The following is a 24,887-nucleotide window of genomic DNA, read 5'->3' as shown; positions in this document are numbered from 1 at the left end:
TCAAATGCAATAAAAGAGAAATTGTATCAGTAAAAGGTACAAATATTATGTATGTATCGAGAAATTGAGGATTTGGAGATTTCTTGGGGATTCAGGTAATACGATTTGTTTTTTTTTTTGAGATTTTATTATACACTCTGCTTCAAATGAAAACGTACAAACATTTTTGAAAATACTTTTTACAATTTTTTCAAATGTTGATGGATATCGTGCCATCATTTGGTACGAACTACTCCCTTTAAATATGAAGAAAGCTAACTAACAAGAAAAGTTGAATTAAAATTGTTATTGGATTAGAACAAAACAAATTTTTATGTTTGGTAGTTGGTACTTTTAATTTTAGTTTAAATTAGTTCCGCTATGAATCCTATGGACCTTTTGATATAGTTCAACGATATTTATCTAAACGCTAACTTAATTGCAGACTTTATGGCATTATTTTTCTTTAAACTGACGCCAATCACCTTTATCTGTAGGTATTAACCATCCCCAATTTGTATATTTAATAATGTTTAGATCAGATGAGTACGGCAGTTATTGAAGAAAGTGCAAGTTTTGCTTCTTTGTCCAAGCTTTTATTATGCTCAACCAGTGAATAGACGCCTTATCATAGGCTCCGTTTATGGGTCAGAAAATGTTAGATTCCTTAGGAAAATTTCTTTCTAAGATTCACTTGTGCCCAGCTGCAGTAATTTTTGATTTAACGACCTCAATCTTAATTATTTCATACTAACTGACACATTTTAATCTATCAACACTTCCTGGCCCATCAGTGGCACTGAAAATAAATATTTGTATCGTCTGAAAAAAAACAACTTGATACCATAGTTTTGAAAACTATTGTAAAAGTCAAAATGGCCAAATATTTATTAATTATCCTTGATAGTACATCCAATCTGTCTCATGTTGATCAACTAACATTTATTATTCGTTACGTAAAAGATCACAAACCTGTTGAAAGGTTTTTGGACTTTGTTGCAATTAACGAACATAGATTTGATTATTTAGCGGAAACCATACTGAAGTTTTTGGAGGATCATGGCATTTCTATAACAGATTGCAGAGAGAGGCAAGAAGGTTTTCTCGTCTGCAGGCAAGAATTGTATAACTTTTTTTTCGGTATCTTCTCATCGATGGAGTGTGTTGACTGCTCATTTAGGTCCAAAAAAAGTTTTAAAAAGTCGTTATTAAACAAGATGGTCGGTGCGAGTTGATGCTCTACCTTATATAAAGGTCATCTCGAAATTGAAGAAGCTTTGATGGCTATCGTGAACGATTTATTACAGGCACGAGAGCCCAGAGAGGAAGCATTTATTTTTTGCAAAATATTTCCAAAAACAAAATATTACCCTGGATGTTGCAATAAATTTGATGAGTGCATTAGATGTTTTTATAATTGGGCTCAGAGACAATTTTGATAACTTTGATTCATCAGCCAGACAAAAAAAAACGGATTCCGAATATAAGGACCTTTCTGAAAGGATGAGGTCACGCCAGACTATTTTTTTACGGATCTGGACCCTCAGTAATTTTGACTGGGAAAGAAAAATTTAAAATTGAAACCTTTCTTCCCATTGTCGCACACTAAGCGTTCATTTGAAACAGCGACTAGGTTAGGTTCGTATACGAAGATTGGACAACGTTTTGATTTTTTTTGATTACAAAATCTGAACTCAGAAGACTTAAAAGAGAACTGCAAATCTTTTGCTAAATTTTACAACTAAGATGTGAAGGGAGATGAACTTCATGCTGAATCCCTGACTACTTAAAAATTATCGTCACGAAAATAAAGAAACTGACAACATTCTAGAGCTTTATAATAAAATTGAAGATGAATTTCCAAATATTGAAATTGCACTAAGAATTGTCTTAAGTATGATGGTGACCAATTGCAGTGGGGAACGTTCCTTCTCTATGTTAAAAAGGATCAAAAACGAACTCAGAACTACAATGATTCAAAAAAGATTGACATGTTTGTCGCTGATATCAATCGAAAGCGACATACTCAGAGGCATCGAATTTAAAGATGTAATCAATGATTATGCTAATCTCAAATCAAGAAAAAGACCCCTTCAATACCATTTCCGAAAAGTGCCCAGGCCCCCCAAAATTGTAAAGACGGCTCTGTGCAGATTATTAACTTCCCATAGGAAGTTATTGTAATGGGCCCGATTTGTCAAATTGAAAATTTTGGCATTTCTCGACGTTTCAAGGTCTCTAGAGTCGAAATAAAAGATGTGTACATACGTTCGCTACGTTTTTTCGCCGTCCATAGCTAAAGAACCAGAAGAGATATTGACTTCAAATAAATTTTGTTATACAGATAATAAGGCAGAAAGATGTAGAAAGGGCTCCCACTAAAATTGCGGGGGTAGTTTTTTTTACCATAGCAGTTTGAAAAAAAGGTGAAAATATTGGTTAACCCTAAATATCTTCCGAACCAAAAACGCTACAGACTTGAACTAAATTTTACATAATATATTGTAACGTGATATCAAAGAAGTATATTTTTTGAAAAAAAAATCCATTTAATGGTTTTTTTTTATAAATCAAAAAAACTAAAAAAAATGTCTCACATCCAAAATTTAAAACAATTTTGTGCAACGAAGAATAATGTTTTTGACATCTGATAAAATTTTGAGAAAAATCAAATTGACAATTTTTTTTATAAAAAATAAAAATCTAAAAATAAACATTACTCAAAGTTGGTAAAAATTGAATATCGATTCAAATATCTTTTCAAAAACTTGAAATTTAGGCTTCAAACTTATCTTATCTTATAAGAAATATTGTTTTCAACATTCGGTAAAATTTTGAGAAAAATCGAATGGAGAGTTTTTTTTTAACAAAAAATAGGAACCTAAAAAAAAATTAATAAAAGTTGGTAAAAATTGATTTTCGACTCAAATATCTTTTCAAAACTTTGAGATATTGGCTTTAATTTACTTTTATCTTTCAAAAAATATTGTTGTCAACAATCAGTTAAATTTATACAAAAATCGAATTGACAGTTTTAAAAAAAAAATAAAAACCTACAAAAAAATGTATAAAAGTTATTAAAAATTGATTTTCGATCAAATATCTTTTCAAAAATTGTAGATATTGCTTTAAAACTACTTTTGTCTTTCAAAAAATACTGTTGTTAACATTCAGTAAAATTTTGAAAAAATTCAAATTGACAGTTTTTGTACAAAAATTAAAAACCTAAAAAAAATTAACAAAAGTTGGTAAAAATTGATTTTTGACTCATATATCTTTTCAAAAATTTGAAATATTGGCTTCAAACAAATTTTATCTTATAAGAAATATTAATTTCAACATTCGGTAAAATTTTGAAAAAAATCGAATTGACAGTTTTTTTTACAAAAAATAAAACTCTAAAAAAACAATACTAAAACTTGGTAAAAATTTACTTTCGGCTCAAATAGCTTTTCAAAAATTAAAAATATTAGCTTCAAACTTATTTTATTTTACAGAAAATATTGTTTTCGGTAATTTTTATATAAAAATCCAACAGTCCGTTTTTTCATAAAAAAATAAAATCCACAAAAAATAGGACGCAAATTTGGTAAAAATTGATAGGAGTACATAAAGACAAACTTTTAAGCAAGACAAATCGACGGACGGGATGGGAAGTTATCAGTGTGGGTCGCATCCCAGCCTCTTTTTTAAGTTTCGATTTAAACTATCCAGGACATACTTGAAAACGCTTAAAAACAACTATTAGATTGTCGTTGCATCTATTAAGTTGACTTTAAAAAAAACTACTTTTTTACGTATGAAATACATATTTAAAAGTGGGCGAAAAATAGACTCGCAGTTTTATTCGGATATTTTTTTTATAACATCTTAAGGGATTAGTTAGCATCGACAAATGTCACAAAAACTCTCAATATTAAAAAAAAAAATGCATTTTTGAAAATGTTTGTTCGTATTCAGTTGAAGCGGGTTCGTATGTAGATTTTCTCCTTCGACAAAATGAAATTATTTTTTTTCTAGAGAATTTGCTCAATGTGATTTATTTTTTTGGAGATTTCGTACGTTTCACTTATAAGTAGTCAAAATTAATCTTATAGGAACACAACCTTTGATAAATAACGGGATTCTGACGAAACTTATACACACTGTGTCTTTCAGGTTTTTTTACTTTTTGGTACTGTTGATAAAAAATGTGATTTTCAGATTAATATAAAATATACATTACAAAGCGTTACCTTTAACCTTCCCACAAATTCTGTTACTTAATCATACGAGTAATTAGCTTAATTGAAGTACTTTAATTTTCTTTCTCTTGTTTTGATTTTCTTTTAAACATTTTTTTTCTTCTCCACAGAAATTTCATTTTGGAATAACCGTTTGAAGAACCTTTCATTTATATTTGAACAACTCAGAAATGAAAGAATTCGTTCGATGGCTCTTATATTGGAACACTCACAAAGTGCATATTTTCCATGCTTTCAAACACTATTTAAAAATGTTGTCACAGGTAAGTTTTGCGATTAAAATCATATTGTATAATGTACTTAGTATAATAACAAATACTATTTTCAGCCTTGGCTGAAGCAAAAGATATAACTCTATATTTAGGACCACTTAAAAAGCAACTAGTACAGCTAGAAGAGATAGACTTCGCAGAAGCAAAACCTCTTTTAATTCCACTAATGCACGTAGTTTGTAACCTTTGGGGAAATTCCAGATATTATTGCCATTCCTCAAAAATTACTGTTTTGCTTAAACAAATGTGCAATCTTATTATATATCAAGTAAGTTATGTTCCCGTGAAGATACCAGTGACCTTGCACTAAAAATCGAATTCAAAGGTCTTATATTCGATTTCAAAAACATTTAGGTTGATTTTAAATTTTAAATTTACAATTCAAAGAGGTTAATGAAATCGGTTATAGACATAAAGATCACTTTTCAAAGTTAGTTTCTACTGTAAACTGTTTTTAAATTTTCTTTGTGTCTTATTTTATTTTCAGGCAAAACGTTTTTTAGATCCATCATCAATTTTCCACACAGATATTGAAGAGGCTATGCAGCGTTTGACATTATCAATTCAAATTTTAAAATTCTATCGAGATCTTTTTGACTATTATAGAGAAAATTTGGCCAGTTATTTTACCGAAGAAGATCGAGCTCCAATTTTATGGACGTTTCATCCAAATTCAGTTTTTAAAAGGTTCAATGCTTTTGTAGAACGTCTTACAACAATTCAGTGGTGAGTAATCCCAATCGAAACATACAATGAAACCCAATTAAATTCAACAACAACAACAACAAACAACAGACTTTTCTAGTTTTGAAGTGCGGATGGTACATATCAGATTCAAATATTTTAATTTGGGGGTTCTGTCTTCACACAGCTCACTTAACTGTTTGAACATTCTTTAGTTATAAAAATTTTTACAGTAACTTTACAATTAAACTAAAAAACAAATGCCTTTTTTCAGGTTCTTCTTCACAGTTATGGAATTTCTCAAGTTAGAAAAAGTTGAAATTGGTGGCCTCAGAGGCCGTCAATTGAGTGCACGTATTGTAGCTGTTTATGTAGAATTTAATCAATACTTCACAGCATTTGCTTCAAAAAGCTACGATGTCCTAGATCCCGATGATCATGAGTTCGATGTAGACTTTGAAAATTTTCAAGCACGTATTTTGGAGCTTGACATGAAGCTGGCAGCAATTTTATGTCAGGCTTTCGATGATTGCTATAATTTGGAAAGTATATTTAAGGTAAATAATTTTGTGGATAAGAAACCTTAACGATTATCATTTAACAATAATATCTCTTTCTTTGTATGTAAAGCTCATAAGCATTGTTGGAAGCGTATTAGATCGTCCAAAGATTAAAGAAGAATTTACACAGAGATATGCTGAAATTGTTCGGATGCTCGATGAGGAGGTGACAGTCTGTGAAGGCATATTCAATTCTCAAATGGCTCTCAAAGAACAGAATATATTCCTTTATCCGGACTATAACTTTCCACCCACATCGGCATTCATTCGTTGGTGCGGTCAGCTGGAAAATAGAATAACTCCACCTGTGCAGAGCTTTCAATCATTGCAGCATCCGTAAGTTGAAAATAATTATATTCATTTCGTGCCTTAAAATATTGTGTTTATCTTGATTTCATAGAGTAACGACCACTGAAGAAGCCTTAGCAATAATTGAGCGGTACAAAAAGCTCATGGAAAAACTTGCAGCATGTAAATCGTCTGTATTCCAAGAATGGAGCGAACAAATCCCCGAACAAATTGAAAAGAACCTTGAAAACTCACTAATAGCTCGTAATCATAGCAACAACATGCTTATTCTTAATTTCAGTCCAACTCTATTCTGCATTCTGCGAGAAGTGCACTATCTCAAGCAAATGGAAATTGAAGGAATTCCCGAGGTTGCGACTGAGTTCGCTGAGAAGAACGAAATTTATAGAACGTACACTTTAAATCTGGAGAAAACAATCGACTGGTACAACGCCATTCAGCAGAACAGTTCTCCAGTCGAACTGATATTGATCAAGAAGGAAATCGAACAAATCGATGCGCTAGTAATTACCGGAGTCGATGAGTTGGTTTGGAACTCGGAAAATATAACGGAATATCTCCAGAAACTGCGAGAACCTGTAGCTGCGTTACAGAATCGAATGAATCATACCCAAGGTAATTTAGCCCAAATTCATCAAATAATGTCAGCGTGGGCAAAGGTTCCACTCTTCGAACGCAAGGATTCCAAGAAGGACACTGTACTCTGCTTAGATGAGCGTTCGGATCGGACAACTAAGCGATATGCCGAGATCCGTGCAGCATCAAAACAAATTCATGAGTTGCTAGAGGATAACATGGTTCAGTTCAACATGAAAGATCGCCAGGATGACGAAATGTGGATAAATTACGTCTCATTTGTCGATAACATCGTCTACGAGAATATTTTGAAGACAGTTGGGGTAAGTGTTGGCTATTTGGCTGAGAACATGGATATTGAGAATGGTTACGCTCCGCTGTTTGAATCACGACTGGAACTGGTCGAGCCGGATTTAAAATTCGTTCCGTCTTTAGAACCTGAAGATCCACATGGTTTCAATAGCATGCTAATAGAACTCATGCGTGACATCCTTAAGATGGCAAATCTGATTCAGCGGCTGAAAAAGACCGATAAAAAGTCGTATGGCGAGTTGGTGAGCATGAATCAAGACATAATAGACATGCGACGAGAGATATTAAACGGAGTTGACAAGGTCATGGAAGAAGCTTCGGAGTTTTGTCATCGCTTTGAAAGGTACTCATACCTTTGGCTTGAAGATCGAGAGGAGTGTATGTCATTGTTTTTGGAATACGGACGTATCCTCGACCCGGATGAAGTAGATTTGATAATGGTTAAAGATCAACTTGCCCCACAAGTCTGTGCTCCAACTATTGAAGCCTTTCGTGAGCAAATTGACAATTATGAATCGCTTTTCATGGAAATAGAAGCAATAGCACCATTCCAGGTCTTCAATTCTTGGTTTCAAGTTGATGTGAGGCCATTTAGACAAGCACTTCTGAATACCGTGTGCAAATGGGGTAATATGTTCAAGGAACATCTTGTTGATCGTGTCACAAATAATCTCATGGATTTGAGTAATTTTATTCGCAAAGCCGATGAAGGTCTGCTGCAGACGGTTAAAGAAGGTGACTATAATGGTTTGGTTTGTATTATGGCATACTTGATGCAGGTTAAGGAAAGAGCCGAAAATACCGATGAGATGTTTGAACCTATGCAAGAGACCATTCAATTGTTAAAGTACTACGATATGGATATTCCAGAGGAAGTGAATGTTCTTCTGCAAGAGTTACCAGAACAATGGGCAAATACTAAAAAAATAGCCAGTACTGTGAAACAACAAGTTGCCCCCCTTCAAGCTGCGGAAGTTGTGTGTATACGCAATAAAATTGCTTCGTTTGAGACTCATATTGCATTTTTCCGAGAGGTCTTCAAGCATTACGAATTCTTTAAATTTGACTGCCATGAACCATATATACTAGCTAATAGAGTAAACGACGATATGTTTCGTTTGGAGACTGTTATGCGTGGCATTCAAGAATCTGGAGGACTGTTTGAAGTTAATATACCAGAGTTTAAGGTCTTGAAGCAGTGTCGCAAGGAATTAAGGATGTTGAAGGTTATTATGCAGTTCTTAATATATATATATTTTTGATTCATGCCTATTATTTTTTTTTAGAAAATCACATTTTATAATAATAATAATATTTATAAAAGAATCTGCAGTATTAGAATTGCAGAGATTTGATTTATTTTCTATGAAGAAAGAAAAGAACAGACAATTGATAAGAAGAAAAGCAAACAAAAAGTATATTCTTTTTCTAAATATTGTCAACTATTGGTAAAAATCGTTACTTATTGTCGCTATTAAACGTTAAGATTGTTACGTTTTATATGACGTCATTGCAATATATCTAACCTCATTGTTCAAATGTCAAATAGTAACGACTTGTAAAGATTCGCAAAGTTGAAAATGTTGAACTGTCAAAATGATTCATTTGTTTGCAAAAAAGTAAAAGTTTTTTTTGCTTTGGAGAATATAATGAAAAGCAATTTGTTGGATTTTCATTACACAATAAACCAAAGTTTTTCGTTGATTCCTTTCTTAAAAATAATATATATTTGATTGAGGACATATTTTAAAAACAAGCATTGTTTATCATTAACTTTCAATAAATTTCTTAAGCATTTTGAAAGCTTCTTCAGTTTTTCTTTCGTAATTTAGTTTGTGATTTAAGGTTTTAACATCAAATTGTTTTTAATTTTTGATATTTTTTGAGACTGTTCTGAGACACCTTAATTCTCTTTTGGAGTTGTTGATCTTAGTTCCCCATTGGAGGTAATACTCCCAGAGTTTACAAAAAATGTGTTCTTTTATTTATTGGATTTAATCAGTCAACTACTTGTTGTTTATTATAAGCTCAAAGTTAATTTTTGGTTATTTTATACAACATGGAAAATAGAGCATGTCATTAATATTAATTTGCGATCGCAGAAGGGGCTTTAGCGGATGCTGTGAGCAGTTCCATGCGTCCTTGCATTGGATTTTATTTCCTAAAGTAATGGTGGTACCAAATATGAGAATCAAAGAGAACGAAGTTTCCTACTAGATAGATAGATACAGATTTTATTGAATTAAAGTAAAATTTACATTACACACCAAGAATGTTTACAAAAATCATTATAGCATGGCGACTGCCATCTGCCAGATTGACAACAAAAAACAATTAATGTAAAAAGCTCTCAATATAATTTCTTTTTAATATTAAAAAAGTTATTTATAATTTCGAAAATAATGAAGAAAAAATTAAATGAAAATGTTTCAGTTCTTTCAAGAAGAGATAGAGGGGCGTAGTGGGTTATGTTGGGTTACTTGTGGCTTCGTTACTTAGGGAAATGCCGTTTTTTTTGGGGATGTGGTAGTTGGATATTTCGGCTATATTTTTTCTTCGCAATAAAACTAAATTTAAAAACTAGTAAATATGTATTTTTGTTGGTGAGATACCAGTCATTAAATAATGTTTGTATAATTTATGCCAAGTTCCCAGGCTGGCATTTTTTTCAATAAAAATAGGCTGGGATGAGACCCACACTGATATCTTCCTATCCGTGCCCCTCTGTAGATTTTTTTAATTTAACAAATTATTAATAACAATAAGTTGCGAGAGGTACGAAAAAAGTCAATACCTTTCTTTGTTCTCATAATACTTGAGCCAAAAACCATTTCTTATCAGTTTTTTTTAAGGATTTCTTGTTTGAATTTTTCTAAAAAAAATTAACTAAAAGTTACTAATATGATTTTGCATTTGCAGTTTTTACGAATTTCGCGTAGTATTTCTTGTAAACTCTAATTATTTCATTAAAAAAAAACATTAAGTGGAATTTTTCTAAACATTTGACTAAATGTTGAAAACAATATTTATCACAATATACAATTATTTTTAATATATTCTTAATTTTTACCAAGATATTTATTCACTGGTTCTTGAGATATGGATGACAAAAAATGGTATCCCGAACGTAAGACGTACGAACGTAGGAACGTACGAAAGCATGCACACACATACACAAGGACTATATAGTTGAATTCAAGCATATCTCAATGCAATTTATAGTTCTTAAGAACTTTTTTTGCAATAAAAGAAACAAATTAAAAAAACAGACACAATTTTTAACGAATCAATTTTCTGGCTTCGAGTACGGTGACTTTGTCGCCAGGAAAACAGTATTCGGTAGAGGGACCCGATGATACAGCATTTTTTACAGTGGCGTTTAGGCGATGGGCAATTTTAAAAAAATTACTTAAAATCTAAAAAAAAACATTAAAAAAAACGGCAACACCTGCAGTTATAATTTTATAAATTATTCTTTTTTTAAGAAGCCAAAACTCAACACATTATAATTTATTTTTAATAAAGTTGATTCATTCAATAATTTTTAAAGTTTTTGACTTGAAAGGTAAATTTTATAAATATTTTTGATGAAAAACGTTCAAAAATGTTTCCTTTTTTTTAATTGAATTTGACAGAAGACAAAAACTATTTTGGAAAAAGTCAATAACTAGCCTTATTTGGGTCACCCAAAATTTTAAATTATGTATGTAAATTATTTGAAGTTGATATCTCCACTGGAGGTAAATTTTATAAATATTTTTGATGAAAAACGTCATGTTTCATTTTTTTTAATCGAATTTGACAGAAGACAAAAACTATTTTGGAAAAAGTCAATAACTATTTAGCCATATGTAAAAAAATTATTTATCATATCTCTCTAAATATAGTGGAGGACTTACCTACATTCTATATCCTTTAATATTTTTCAAATAAATACTGTTTTGTCTTGATTTTTTTTCTAATTTCAGCAAGATTTTATTAGGCTCCCGTTTTCTCTATTTAACATGAAATGTATGCTTCTAACATTTGATACCTTTGTAGGTATCCAAAAATAATTCCTTAAAATATTTGAAATCTTCACTTTGACATATTCTAACGGTTATTCTTTGAAAATCGATATTTCTCTTGGTTTTTGGATAAAAATAGAGCTGTCTTTATGAATTAAAATATCATATTCCATTCAACTCTTTGGGAATTCCAAAGTCTTACAAACCTATGTACCTACAAAAATCTACCTGCCCAACTCGTATCATATTCTTAAATATTTTTGTCTTTCCATTTCAGCAACTTTGGGACTACGTTTATATCGTTCAAACTTGTATTGAAGATTGGAAAACCACACCGTGGCGCAAGGTCGATGTCGAGAACATGGATATAGAATGTAAAAAATTTGCTAAAGACATTCGTCTTCTTGATAAAGAAATGCGCACCTGGGATACCTTCCTCAAGCTCGAATCAACCGTAAAGAATATGCTTACGTCGTTGCGAGCCGTTGGTGAACTTCAGAATCCAGCGATTCGTGAACGTCATTGGGATCAGTTAATGTCATCGACAAAGGTCAAACTTTTATATTTTAATTGTATTTTATTTTATTCTATATATACCTACCATACTTATATACTCGTATATGCATATCGCTGTAAATGAAATGCTGAATTCATCGCGTTTTGCACATCCGATATCAAAGTAGGGTGTCTCGTTGAAGGAACATACAAATGATGTTGCCTTCAAACGTCTGACACCCTATCATTGTGTACAGTCACAATAAGTTTCGTTTGGACCAGTTTTATTTTGTATCTTTGTTTCCTGTTTCTTTCGTTTTTTGTAAATACGTTTCATTACAGAACTTAGCGGCCTTACCGAAGGATATAACCGTAAGTAATTGTACCAAAGTTAACCAGCAAGTATCTATATTTGTTGTACATAGTAGCGGTTCATATATGCATGAAGTAGATTGCACAGTAATTTATAGATTGACTTTTAGATTTATTCGATTTAACAATCGACTTGGTGACGACGCTTACTAACTCTGTATGTCTCTGGCGTATTATAGGTTAAGTTCATTATGGACAAGGAAACAACTTTGGCAGAACTTCTGGGTTTGAATTTGCATGAATGTGAAGAGGAAGTAAAAAATATCGTTGACAAGGCCGTAAAGGAGATGTCAATGGAAAAGGTTTTGCGTGATTTGAATACAACGTGGTCGGCCATGGAATTCGATCATGAACTTCATCCTCGAACTGGGTGCAATCTGCTGAAGGCATCAGAGGAGCTTATAGAAACTCTGGAAGACAATCAAGTTTGCCTGCAAAATTTGATAACTTCCAAGTATATTGCGCATTTTCTAGAAGAAGTCTCAACCTGGCAGAATAAGTTGATGATCGCTGATCAGGTAATCACTGTATGGTTTGAGGTCCAACGAACGTGGACTCATTTGGAGAGTATATTCATGAGTTCTGAAGATATTCGTAAGCAATTGCCAGTGGATTCAGACCGTTTCGATCGTATTGACACCGAGTTCAGAATTTTGATGAGTGAAATGTCATTAACTTCAAATGTTGTGATTTCAACCAACCGAACGGGGCTTATTGAACGCTTGGAGAATCTGCAGAGAGAACTTATATTGTGTGAGAAGGCTTTGGCGGAATATCTCGAAACAAAACGTTTGGCGTTTCCGAGATTTTACTTTGTATCTTCGGCAGATCTCTTGGATATCCTCAGCAATGGAATACAGCCTGACATGGTGACCAAGCATTTGACAAAGCTCTTTGACTCTATAGCAAAGCTCAAATTCAATGCTAGTGAGTCGAACGAAATTGTTTCTGCATCGGGAATGGTTGCGAAGGACGGTGAATACGTCGAATTCAATGAAATAGCAAACGTTAGGGGCCCCGTAGAGGTGTGGTTGAATCGAATTCAAGACGCCATGCGAGCGTCACTTCGCCATTACATCACAGAATCCGTGGTTGCCTATGAGGAAAAACAGCGAGAGCAATGGCTCTTCGATTATCCAGCACAGGTTTCGCTGTGTGTCTCACAAATCTGGTGGTCCACGGAGGTAAATATTGCTTTTGGTCGCTTAGAGGAAGGGTACGACAACGCAATCAAGGACTATTACAAAAAACAAATAACACAATTAAGCCTTTTGATTACATTGCTCCTTGGTGAGCTGACCAAAGGTGACCGTCAAAAGATTATGACCATCTGCACAATTGATGTGCATTCTCGAGATGTTGTAAGTAAGATGATACAGGCAAAAGTCGATGCTGGATCAGCATTTATGTGGCAATCGCAATTGCGTCATCGTTACGATGACCAAGAAAAATCATGCATGGCAAATATTTGTGATGCTGAGTTTCAATATTGTCATGAATACCTTGGGAATACACCACGTTTGGTGATCACACCGTTGACGGATCGTTGTTATATAACATTGACACAAAGTCTTCACTTGGTAATGGGTGGGGGACCAGCTGGTCCTGCTGGTACGGGAAAAACTGAGACTACTAAAGATTTGGGAAGAGCTCTTGGCATAATGGTATATGTCTTTAATTGCTCCGAGCAGATGGACTATCAATCGTGTGGAAATATTTACAAAGGCCTAGCACAAACAGGTGCCTGGGGGTGCTTTGATGAATTTAACCGAATCACAGTCGAGGTTTTGTCTGTTGTTGCTGTCCAGGTGAAGTCCGTACAAGATGCCATTCGTGATCAAAAGGAGAAATTCAACTTCATGGGAGAGATTATATCGTGTGTTCCTACGGTGGGAATATTTATCACTATGAATCCAGGTTATGCTGGGCGTACTGAGTTGCCAGAAAATCTGAAGGCACTATTTCGTCCCTGTGCTATGGTGGTGCCGGATTTTGAATTGATCTGTGAAATTATGCTGGTGGCTGAAGGATTTCAAGATGCAAGAGTATTGGCTAGAAAATTTATTACACTCTATACTCTTTGTAAGGAGCTGCTCTCCAAGCAGGATCACTACGATTGGGGATTAAGAGCCATAAAATCAGTCCTAGTTGTTGCTGGATCACTCAAGGTATACGATTTATTTTAATCTTTTACAATTTACGTCTTAATGCGTTGATTGAGTTTGTGTTTTTCTTTAGCGAGGAGATCCCGGTCGTCCTGAAGAAGAGGTTCTTATGCGGGCCCTACGTGACTTCAATATTCCCAAAGTTATCACCGATGACATGCCAGTATTTATGGGTCTTATTGGTGACCTCTTTCCCGCTCTTGACGTTCCACGCAAGCGGGACCAAGACTTTGAGAAAACAGTAAAGCAAGCAGCCTCCGATTTGCTTCTTCAACCTGAAGATAATTTTATTCTTAAAGTTGTTCAACTGGAGGAATTACTGGAAGTGCGTCACTCGGTCTTCATTGTAGGCAATGCTGGAACGGGAAAAACTCAAGTTTGGAAAACGCTCCTGCGCACTTACCAAAATAATCAAAGAAAACCGATTTTCAACGACTTGAACCCCAAAGCTGTGACTAACGACGAATTGTTCGGTATTATAAATCCAGCAACGCGAGAGTGGAAAGATGGATTGCTTTCTGTGATAATGCGAGATCAGGCAAATATAACAACTGATCAGCCCAAATGGATTATTTTGGATGGTGATATTGATCCCATGTGGATAGAAAGTCTCAACACCGTAATGGACGATAATAAGGTTCTGACACTGGCTAGTAATGAGCGCATAGCTTTGACACCATCGATGAGACTTCTATTCGAAATTTCAAACTTAAGAACTGCTACACCGGCTACAGTGTCAAGAGCTGGAATTTTATACATTAATCCTCAAGATTTAGGTTGGAATCCGTAAGTTTTTTTTTCAAAAGTCTAAATTGGTAAAAATCTCATTCGTTTACATGTTTTTTTTAAGGTATGTCACAAGTTGGGTAGAAACTCGGAAAGTTCCTGTAGAAAAATCAAATCTGGTAATGCTGTTTGACAAATATATTCCAGCAGCACTGGAAACCATTCGAACTCGCTTCAAAAAGATCACCCCAATAGCTGAGATGGCACACATACAGATGCTTTGTCATCTGTTAGACTGCCTTTTGACACCCTCGAACACACCGGCCGACTGTCCAAAAGAATGGCACGAACTTTATTTTGTTTTTGCTTGTATCTGGGCATTCGGTTCGGCTATGTTCCAGGACCAAGCAATCGACTATCGTGTCGAATTCAGCAAATGGTGGGTGAATGAGTTCAAAACGGTTAAATTTCCTCAAGGTAAGTTTGAAATTGACACCATAAATCAGTAACCTGACGAACTGTTTTTCTAACAATAATCTTTTGAGTGCATTATTAGGCGGAACAGTGTTCGATTATTTCTTAGATGGTGAAACGAAACAATTTCTATCATGGACTGAAAAAGTTCCTAGATTTGAACTTGACTCTGATCTGCCACTTCAAGCGGTTCTTGTTCACACATCGGAGTCGATTCGAGTGCGATTCTTTTTGGAACTGCTTATGGAGAAAAAACATCCAGTAATGTTGGTCGGTACGGCTGGATGTGGAAAAACGGTTCTACTCAACGAAAAACTCCAGAACTTATCGGAAAACTATGCTGTGGCCAATATCCCTTTCAACTTCTATACAACATCGGAAATGCTACAAAAAATACTCGAGAAACCCCTTGAAAAGAAGGCAGGCCGAAACTTTGGTCCACCGGGGAACAAGACCCTCATATACTTTATTGACGATATGAATATGCCAGAGGTAGATTGTTATGGTACCGTCCAACCTCACACAATCATAAGACAGCATCTAGACTACGGGCATTGGTATGATCGAAATAAACTTTCTCTAAAAGACATTCACAGCTGCCAATATGTGGCCTGCATGAACCCTACCTCGGGAAGCTTCACAATTAATCCGAGGCTGCAAAGGCATTTCTGTGTTTTTGCCATGAGTTTTCCAAATATGGATTCGATCAGTATAATGTATTCTTCGATATTATCACAGCATTTTATTAATGCTGAGCAGAAATTCAATCCAACTGTAATGCGGCTAACACCTAATATTGTGTCGGCAACGATCGCGCTGCACAATAAGTCGTCGCAGATATTTCTACCGACTGCAATTAAATCACATTATATTTTCAATCTACGAGATATTAGCAATGTATTCCAGGTATGTGAGTTGCATGGTTTTGATAAGGAATTTGCATGCTGAGCCTTAGTGATCCTTGATTTAATTTGTTGTAATTGCATATATTTTTCAGGAGTTCGGACTTTATTCTAATTACTTTTGCATGTTGCATGTTTATCTTCTTCTTTTTGGAATGTAATAATATTGGTTTCAAATTGAATTGTTGAGGTCTTCAACTTTATATATTTTTTAAGTATAAGGTAAAAACACCGAGTGTAGCTTCGGGTGTGTGGTACGTAGCGTCAACCTGTTGCAATAAAATGTTGCCAATATCCTCTTCCCCTTTTTGTGAACAAAAATTCGTTTAACATTTTCGAAGAAAAATGGCCCAATTAAGCCTCTGGGCCAAAATCCATATCAAACAGTGACTCGTTTTGGGTGTATCGGCTTTTCAATGCATAAGTGCGGGTTTTTTGTGCCCCAAGTGCTTCTTTACATACCGGCCAAAATCAAAATGGGCTTCACTTGAAAATATGATTTTTTTAGCAAAATCGGCATCTTCTCTAAGCGTTGTTCCCAGCAATGTTCAAGCGTGTACACAATCATATGTGTTCAGCGGAAAGATATGTTTATGTTTATTCATTCATTATTCTCTTTTACATAATAAACTAACGTATATACATAGTTACAAAATCTTACTTTTTACAATTGAGAATAGCTAGTGACATTTTGTATTTTGCTTATAAAAGCTATAAATAGTGTTAGATGTCACTTTAAAAAAGACAAAATTAATCAAAGTGGGGTGACAGTGATTATTGTTTTTTTTTCTTTGTTTTTTTCTTTTTTTCAAAATTAACAATAAAATTTACAAATATAATTAAAATTTTTAAGATTTTAAACTAATATTTATGCAACATAGGAGAGCAAATCTTCTATCTCATCCTGATTAAAACCAAGAAGCCATGCTTTAACATTTTTTAAAAATTTACTTTGGGTTCTTATAACTCTTATATCATGTGGAAGATTATTAAAAAGTTTACAGGACACAACTGGGTAGGAGTTCCTATGATGAGTAGTGCGGAAAGCTGGAATTAAGACAACATGACGACTAATGCTACGTAAGTTACGTGAATCAAATATAGGACTTTGCATATAGCCACCTCTCATATAAAATATTTTAGAGACCCTAAAATAAAATAAATGCCTAACTGGAAGAATTCTCAAGGATCTAAACAATGACGATGAGCGTTACTAATTTTTCTTATGGCGCACTTTTGTAAGATGACGATTGGCCTTAGATTGGACATGTAGGCACCTCCCCAAACACTAATCCCATATTGCAGTTTTGAATGGAAGATTCCATGGTAAACAGTAATGAGTGTTCTATTAGAACAACACTTTCTTAACCGATATAAACACCTAATAGAAGAGCGCAAGTACTGTTTCAAACTAGAAATGTGTTGCATCCAACTCATGTTTTGATCGATCGTAGTACCAAGATATTTAAAGTTTATGACCACTTTAATTTGAAAACAGTTTGAACTGCAGGCCTCATTTTCATTAAAGGTTGCTTCAGACACAGATGTACAAACACAACCATTTAAGCTGAAACGCTGACAGTCAAACGAGTGGAACTTGACATCGACATATGGTGGCTCAAGTGAACCTAATCTGAAAAACATTAATTTGGTTTTTCCACTTACAATTAACTTATGTGAAGCAAACCATAATCTCAATAAGTGAATATCGTGGTTTAGTTCAGCTGTCAGATTCAGTGGGCTCGTTGAGCCATATGCGATTCCAAGATCATCTGCAAAAGTAGTAACTCTAACTGGACTAAAAAAGTTAATTTTTGCTAGATGCGCGCACATTCTTTTTTTATCATTTTTTCAAAAACCTTAGAGATTGAAGATAGCAAAGAAATGGGCCTATAGTTGTTTTTCTCTTTACGATTACCCTTTTTAAACAGTGGTAATACATCTGCACATTTCAGTTGATCAGGAAAAGTTCCACTAAGAATACTTAAATTGAATAAATGTGCAAGGATTTCAACTAAATTTGGCGCAATTTTCTTAAGTAGTACATTAGAAATGCCATCGTTACCACAAGAATTCGAGTTCTTCAGAGAGTAGGTCGTACTTAAGACTTCTAACCCAGTTATTTCTTCAAAAAAGAAGCTATTTGCAGTCGTCGTACTAACATGCACTTGAGAACTTACACATCTGTTGCAAAGCGACCTACAGTTTGATTGGAAAGACATATCTCCTACTGAAACAAAGAATTCATTAAATGTATTGGCTACAACTACAGGCTCAAAAATGTCAACTCCTGCTTCTTTCAGCACAATGGGGTTAAATTAATAAGGCGTGATTCTATTTTCTAAACTATTGATTATGCTCCATTCCTTTTTTTGGGTTTCCTTGAGCGTTTTGAAATTTTGAACAGTAGTAGTTGTCGCGTAAGGTCGAAATTTCCTTATTAGTTTTCTTACTCAATTTCTTAAACCGTTTTTTTAAGTTTGAGTTAAGTGGATGCTTAAAACATAATTTGCGCATTTTATTTTTCACTTTAATTTTTTTTCAAAATAGAATTGCTTATCTATGGTTTTAATCTTACCTGGGATTTATTTTTTGTGACTGTGAAACTAGAGCTTTTTATATGATCTTTTAAAATATTTAGAAACGAGCCATACGCTTGAGAAGCATTTTCTTCAGCATATACCTCCTCCCAAAATTCAAAACGCAGATGATTATTAAGTAAGGGATATCTTATATTAGTCACAATCTAAGGGGAAGTGAAACAGTTACGTTTCACACCAAAAACACCGTTGAAGAAAATACCTGTCATATTGTGGTCAGTTATTTTCAAATCAAAGTTGATACCAAAACAATTTCCCAAAGAGATTTTCATAAAACGACCAAAAACATGATCAATGCACTTGCATGATATCGGCCTTGTTACTTCATTTATAAAAGATGTAAGACCATGTTCAGCAAGGTAATAATCAGATACAGCGCTCAAAGTTAAAATGTCAATGTTGAAATCACCCAATACAACGAGATTACACCCATTTTCACCACGTAGAAAATTTGAAAAATCCTCGAGAAAGGATTGAGAAGATGTAGACTCTAATCTATAAACACAAACAAAATCAAAAAGAACTTTGTGAACATTAATAGTAATTTTTATCAAATCTGCGCTAGCCATGTTGTATCGCTTCACCTTCAAGCAATCACCTTCTGAGTATACATCTCGAATAAAAACTCCAACACCACCTGCTGGATATAATTCATTAGTGTTTGCATAAAATGTATAACCGGGAATGATAAAATCATCCGTTTCACAAGAAAAAATCCAAATTTCAGATATAAATATCAAATCAGCAAATATTCAAAAGCTTCAAGATTACAAACCAGTAAGTCGAAGTTTTGTCTCACACTACGTATATTTTGATGTACAATATAAAAAGGTTTACTTTCATTAAAGTTTATACGAAAAATTTTAACACAACTACTTTTAATTATCATAGTGGTTGAGTTGTTGCTATCTAGATCGAAATTATTATTCATGCTAAACATTGTACAAAAATAAAATTGAACTAAAAAATTAGTCTTGTAATTTACCTAAATCTTCGAACGAACTTATAGCAACAACTCTACCCTTATCAACCTTACGCAATAAGATTTGAGAATTTTGAAGTTTTTAGTTTTTTTTTAACTTTTTTCGCTTCCATAAATAATGCACGATTAAATTTGGTTAAAGAATCATTTACATAAATATTACTCTGTTTCCCCTCTACAAATAATGCAGCATTCAGCTTCTTCGTTGCGGACCTTTTTTGCTTCATAATTTTTTGTTTGACTGCTGGTGATGAAAAATGCACACATAAAATGTCGTCATAAACATTTGTTCTGGATCCCACGTTGCTAGAGTAATCTTTGTTGTTTTTATTCTTCCGCACTTGTTTTACAAAGCATTTAACTATTTCTCTGGGCTCAACTGAGGTATCCAACGCATCGGATAAAAGCTTCTTCAAACATTCGATGGCATTATTGTTGTTTACACCTGGTATGCCAACTATCTCAACAGAATTCTCCAACAGTTTTTGATCTCTCCAGTTGAGTTTACTTTCAAGGGACGATATTTTAGATTTCAAGTAATCATTTTCATCTCTGAGCTCCTGCACTATACCGAGAAATTCTGTGTTGACTTTTTTCAGATTAATAATCTCTTCGTAAAGAAGCTCCAGAAGATAAAACCAATTATCTGTTAAAACAAACATGTTGACAAAAAAACGTTAGATGGCGGATGTTTTATGGTGAAAAAAGTTTCTTTCGCGTGGAAATTGCTCAAAAATTGTTTGTTCCTCTAGTTTTTTATAGCAGTTTGATTTTATTAAAGTGTGTAAGATAGCCAAACAAATCATTGAAAAAAACTTAACTAGCTGAAACTCAAATCCCTGTCCAGGTGAAGAGTTTTTGTGTCAGTTCTACCGTTTAATTCATCCTTTCATTTGCTATTGTCATCTTTATTGTTTTAAAAAAATGGTTGCCCTTATTCATTCACATTTAAGATAAATCGGTTTGCCCGATCAATGCAGAGAGGGCACAAGAAAAATGTTATTAAAACTTTCAGATTTGTATTAAAATGAATTTTTCATCATAGTTGTGACATTAAGTACAATTTCTGTTGTATAATCAAAGCAACACTTTTTTAAAGGATTAAGATGCCCTGAATTCGACTTTAAATTTTTTCTCACATAAGTATAAGGTTTTTAAAAATAGCCCCTTTTAAAATACTACAAACAACGGAGTTATTAAGGCTGAGTTAAAACTCAAAATATCTCTTAACAATAAATTGTGTGATGATTTTGCTAAGCACTAATCGCTTTATACTTTTATACCGAGCTGAGGGCTAATTTCTAGCGTTAAAGGAAACCAGTTGAATTTAAAGTTGAAGGTAGTTTTAGTAATGGTGATAACAGAAACGTTCGTCTTCAAATGCATTGCATCTTAACGTCTACGACACGCTGATTTCATATATGGTTTTGACAGACGTGTAGGTTCTTGCATTTATCCTGCAGAGGTCACCGAAAACGCGTTTTTGGCGAATTTAGATTTTTGTGAGACCGCTTGAAATCGTACGTTCGTACGTCCGTATGTTCGCGATGTTTTTTTCGTCGTCCATAGCTCAAGAACCAGAAGAGATATCGACTTCAAATGAATTTTGTTATACATATAATAAGGCAGAAAGGGCTCTTTTAAGAAAATTAAGTGGGTGGTTTTTTTTACCATAGCAGTTTAAAAAAAAGGTACACATTTTTGGTTAACCCTAATTCTCTTAACTGATTTAAATGATTTTACTTCCCAAACAATTTTGTGCATCTGGTAAAATTTTGAGAATAATCAAATTAACAGTTTTTTTTTTATAAAAAAAAATAAAAAAAATTAAAGAAAATTTTACAAAAGTTGGTAAAAATTGATATTCGACTCAAATATCTTTGCAAAACTTTGATCTTATGGCTTCCAACTAATTTTAACTTATAAGAAATATTGTTTTCAACATTCGGAAAAATTTGAGAAAAATCAAATAGACTTTTTTCTTACAAAATATATAAACTTAAAAAAAAATTAAATACAAGTTAGTAAAAATTGACTTTCGACTGAAATATCTTTTCAAAACTTTGAGCTTCCAACTAATTTTAACTAATAAGAAATATTGTTTTCAACATTCGGCAAAATTTTGAGTAAAATTGTATTGACAGTTTGTTTTACAAAAAATAAAAACCTAACCAAAAAAATTAATAAAAGTTAGCAAAAATTGATTTTTGGCTCAAATATCTATTCAAACATTTGAGATATTGGCTTTGAACTACTTTTATCTTTTTAAATACATTGTTGTCATCATTAAGTTAGCTTTTGAGAAAAATCTAATTGACACATTTCTTACAAAAAAAAATAAAAACCTAACATAAAAACAATACTTAAACATGGTAAAAATTTACATTCGACCCAAAATTAAAAATATTGTCTTCAAACTTTTTTTTATTTTACAGAAAATATTGTTTTTAATATTCAGTAGTTTTTTTTATAAGAATCCAACAGTCCGTTTTCTCATAAAAAATAAAATCTACAAGAAATAGTACGCAAATTCGGTAAAAATTGATGTTCGGTTCTTGATATCTCTCAAATTAATTTCATGCATCCAATTTGTAAAAATTTAAGAAATGATACTAAAATTGGTAAAAAATTGTTTTCGGCTAAAAATCTATTTAACAAAACTAGATGTTTAAACTAAACTATTTCTTTATATGAAAAACACTGTTGGTAATTTTAAATTTTTTAAGAATAATTCAACTAACAACTTTTTTTACCCAACACGAAAGCCTACAAACTTTTAAGCAAGACAAATCGACAGACGGGATGGGAATTTATCAGTGTGGGTCGCATCCCAGCCTCTTATTTTAGATGGTTTTTGATGGTCACTAATTGTAATATCCATTCAATTAATGATTTTCAATCCAACCAAACCAAACCAAAAATTTTCGGGCAACTAGATAAGATTAAACCGAACCAAACCAAAGAATATCGAGATAAAAGTCGGAAATGTTTGATTCTATTGTATATATATATTGCATGTAGAGGTAATTGTTTGTATCCCAGTATTTTAAAAAATTCAGCGGTGAATCACCAACTTTTTCCTTTTGGAATGAAAGCTGCCCCCATGAAAACATGAAATTGGTCTAGGGATTGTCGTTCACCAAGTAGTGAATTTCAGGGTGATTGTTCAGTGATGGAATCACCAAGCAAGTGTATTTGGTGTATTCCGAAGTCAATTGTAGTTGATGAATAATACCGTGAATTCACACCGGTAAAATCACTACGTTAGTGGAGTTGCTTAATATACTTGGGTACTTTACATTGTTAATACGAGTAGGTAAATTTGATGTATATTCACTAAGCAATTAATTTTGCGAAATTGAACTGTTTATTCATAAATGAATATTGACCGGTGATTTCATTAAGCTCGCAAAAGTTACTCATTCATTGGGCCAAACTTACCTTTTGAAAAATTTCGTGAATGTGCATTGAAACTACTGTTTTTTTTTTAATCTCACTCTCAATGTCACTTTCTATTTACCTACAAGTATTTCCATCTACAGTTTCTTAAGTTGGCGCGCTATTACTAGCAATGACCTCCTTAACTTTCCTATTAAAACGATTCCTTTCTTGCTTTGCCAAGCATTTCAAATTTTTAATTTAAATTTAATTAAACACAAATTAATATTCACTTTTTAACACTCTTTATTGACATTTTTACACATTTACTCTTTTCAATAAATTTTCCTTTAAATATCGGCTTTACGCAATTGTTGATGCTCTTAACAAAAAAACACTTAATGAAAAAATAAACAATAAAGGAAAAGGATTGTATGTAATTAAAATAAAACTGTCTTACCTAATTACTGAAAAAGCCTAATGCATTTTGTAACTTTTCTGTTTCTTGAAAAAACAACAATGCTTGAACTTACCCGCATACTATGGATTGTTGTTATAAGTTAAAGAGGGTTTCTTTGCTAAAAATGAAGTTGTAAATTATAGACTTTAAATTTAACGAACTTCTTGCGATTTAAGTGGCGAAAATGATGGAGATAACCAAATACAAGGTTTTTAAAGAAAACCCTCAACATACATTAGGAATAAATTGTGTGATGATTTTTCAAAGCACAAATCTTTGTGTTTTAAGATCAGTTGAAATTATTTTAAAATCATATTTATTTTGTTACAGTTCTCATTCGCTTTGAAATTTGGAGTAAACCTCGAATTTAATACTTTCATAGTTTAAAAGAATACGCTTCATATTTAATTTTAAGTGCTGAATTCAATACCAAACTTGGATTTTACTTACGAGTATCTGCCCGAATTTTACAAATACCTGTTTTTATGATCATTTGTTTACTTTTATAATATATTTAAAAAACATGATACAATAGAATTGTAAAACGATGGATTCGTTGCAAGCACACAAATTACTTTAATCCGTTTTTTTTTCGTTTTGCCGAAAACCGTTTTAGCTCAAATAGCTTAGCTTTTCTTTTATTAATTTGAGGCACGTGCAAGGTTGACCCAGACTTTTATTCGGAAGAGGGATCAAATACTTAACAAAAAGAAGAGTTTTTGGGCATAACTTAAAAATGTTCTTTAATGATCTGTCAAGGAGGCTGCCATATTTAAATAACATAATGTGTATCTTAACCTTGCATTTACATATTTCCAAGGCTAAAGTGACAATTTTATATATTAGATTTTTTTAGGAACATTGTTTTTCGAAAAACTGTGTTAAAACTTTTTAATTTGGATGACTCCCTACATATGAAAGCATTCCAAGATCACAACAGTTTTCTTAATGTGCACAAGAGCGAAAATACAATAGTTTATATTGATTTTGGGTGCATTTCATGCAGAAATATTAGAAAATATGTACACGCAGCTTTTTTCTATAAATAATGTTTTCAGTTCTTGTTGCCATTTCTATATATTTAAATATGCGAAGAATGCTACAAAAATATGCCAACAGGCAGAAAATGCGAAAGTTTGCCAGAAAAATTAAATATTTGTTCATAGAAAAATAAAACAAAATTTAATACGAAGCATTTTACTTACTCCTAGATTGGAGCTGTTGCTAGAAGACAAATTCCTTAAATATGACTGCTTTTCGTGAACCTTTTTCAATTTTTCTTGAATATAAAAGAGTCAAAAAAAAACTTAAAAATTAGGAAAAGAAATATGAGTGTTTCTTATATTTAATTCTCAAAAAATTAAAAAAAAAAAAACTAATTAAGGTAAAA

The 24,887-nt window shown here is 32.9% G+C and overlaps 1 protein-coding gene across 1 annotated transcript in view; it reads left to right on the top strand.

Moving 5' to 3' along the window:
- The window catches only part of LOC129940068 (dynein beta chain, ciliary), a 47,111-nt gene that overhangs the window by 3,557 nt on the left and 18,667 nt on the right, over positions 1-24,887 (top strand). Inside the window, exons 2-13 of the mRNA XM_056048300.1 lie at positions 4,334-4,486; positions 4,552-4,763; positions 4,983-5,221; positions 5,454-5,736; positions 5,810-6,075; positions 6,140-8,162; positions 11,221-11,493; positions 11,781-11,810; positions 11,990-13,978; positions 14,049-14,761; positions 14,826-15,178; positions 15,258-16,081. Of these exons, the coding sequence (XP_055904275.1) occupies positions 4,334-4,486; positions 4,552-4,763; positions 4,983-5,221; positions 5,454-5,736; positions 5,810-6,075; positions 6,140-8,162; positions 11,221-11,493; positions 11,781-11,810; positions 11,990-13,978; positions 14,049-14,761; positions 14,826-15,178; positions 15,258-16,081 (7,358 nt within the window). The remainder of the gene's footprint in view (positions 1-4,333; positions 4,487-4,551; positions 4,764-4,982; positions 5,222-5,453; positions 5,737-5,809; positions 6,076-6,139; positions 8,163-11,220; positions 11,494-11,780; positions 11,811-11,989; positions 13,979-14,048; positions 14,762-14,825; positions 15,179-15,257; positions 16,082-24,887) is intronic.

Source organism: Eupeodes corollae, chromosome 1, assembly GCF_945859685.1.
Source record: "Eupeodes corollae chromosome 1, idEupCoro1.1, whole genome shotgun sequence".
In the NCBI taxonomy this organism is placed as follows: Eukaryota; Metazoa; Arthropoda; class Insecta; order Diptera; family Syrphidae; genus Eupeodes; species Eupeodes corollae.
This window is presented reverse-complemented; position numbering and strand designations above follow the sequence as displayed.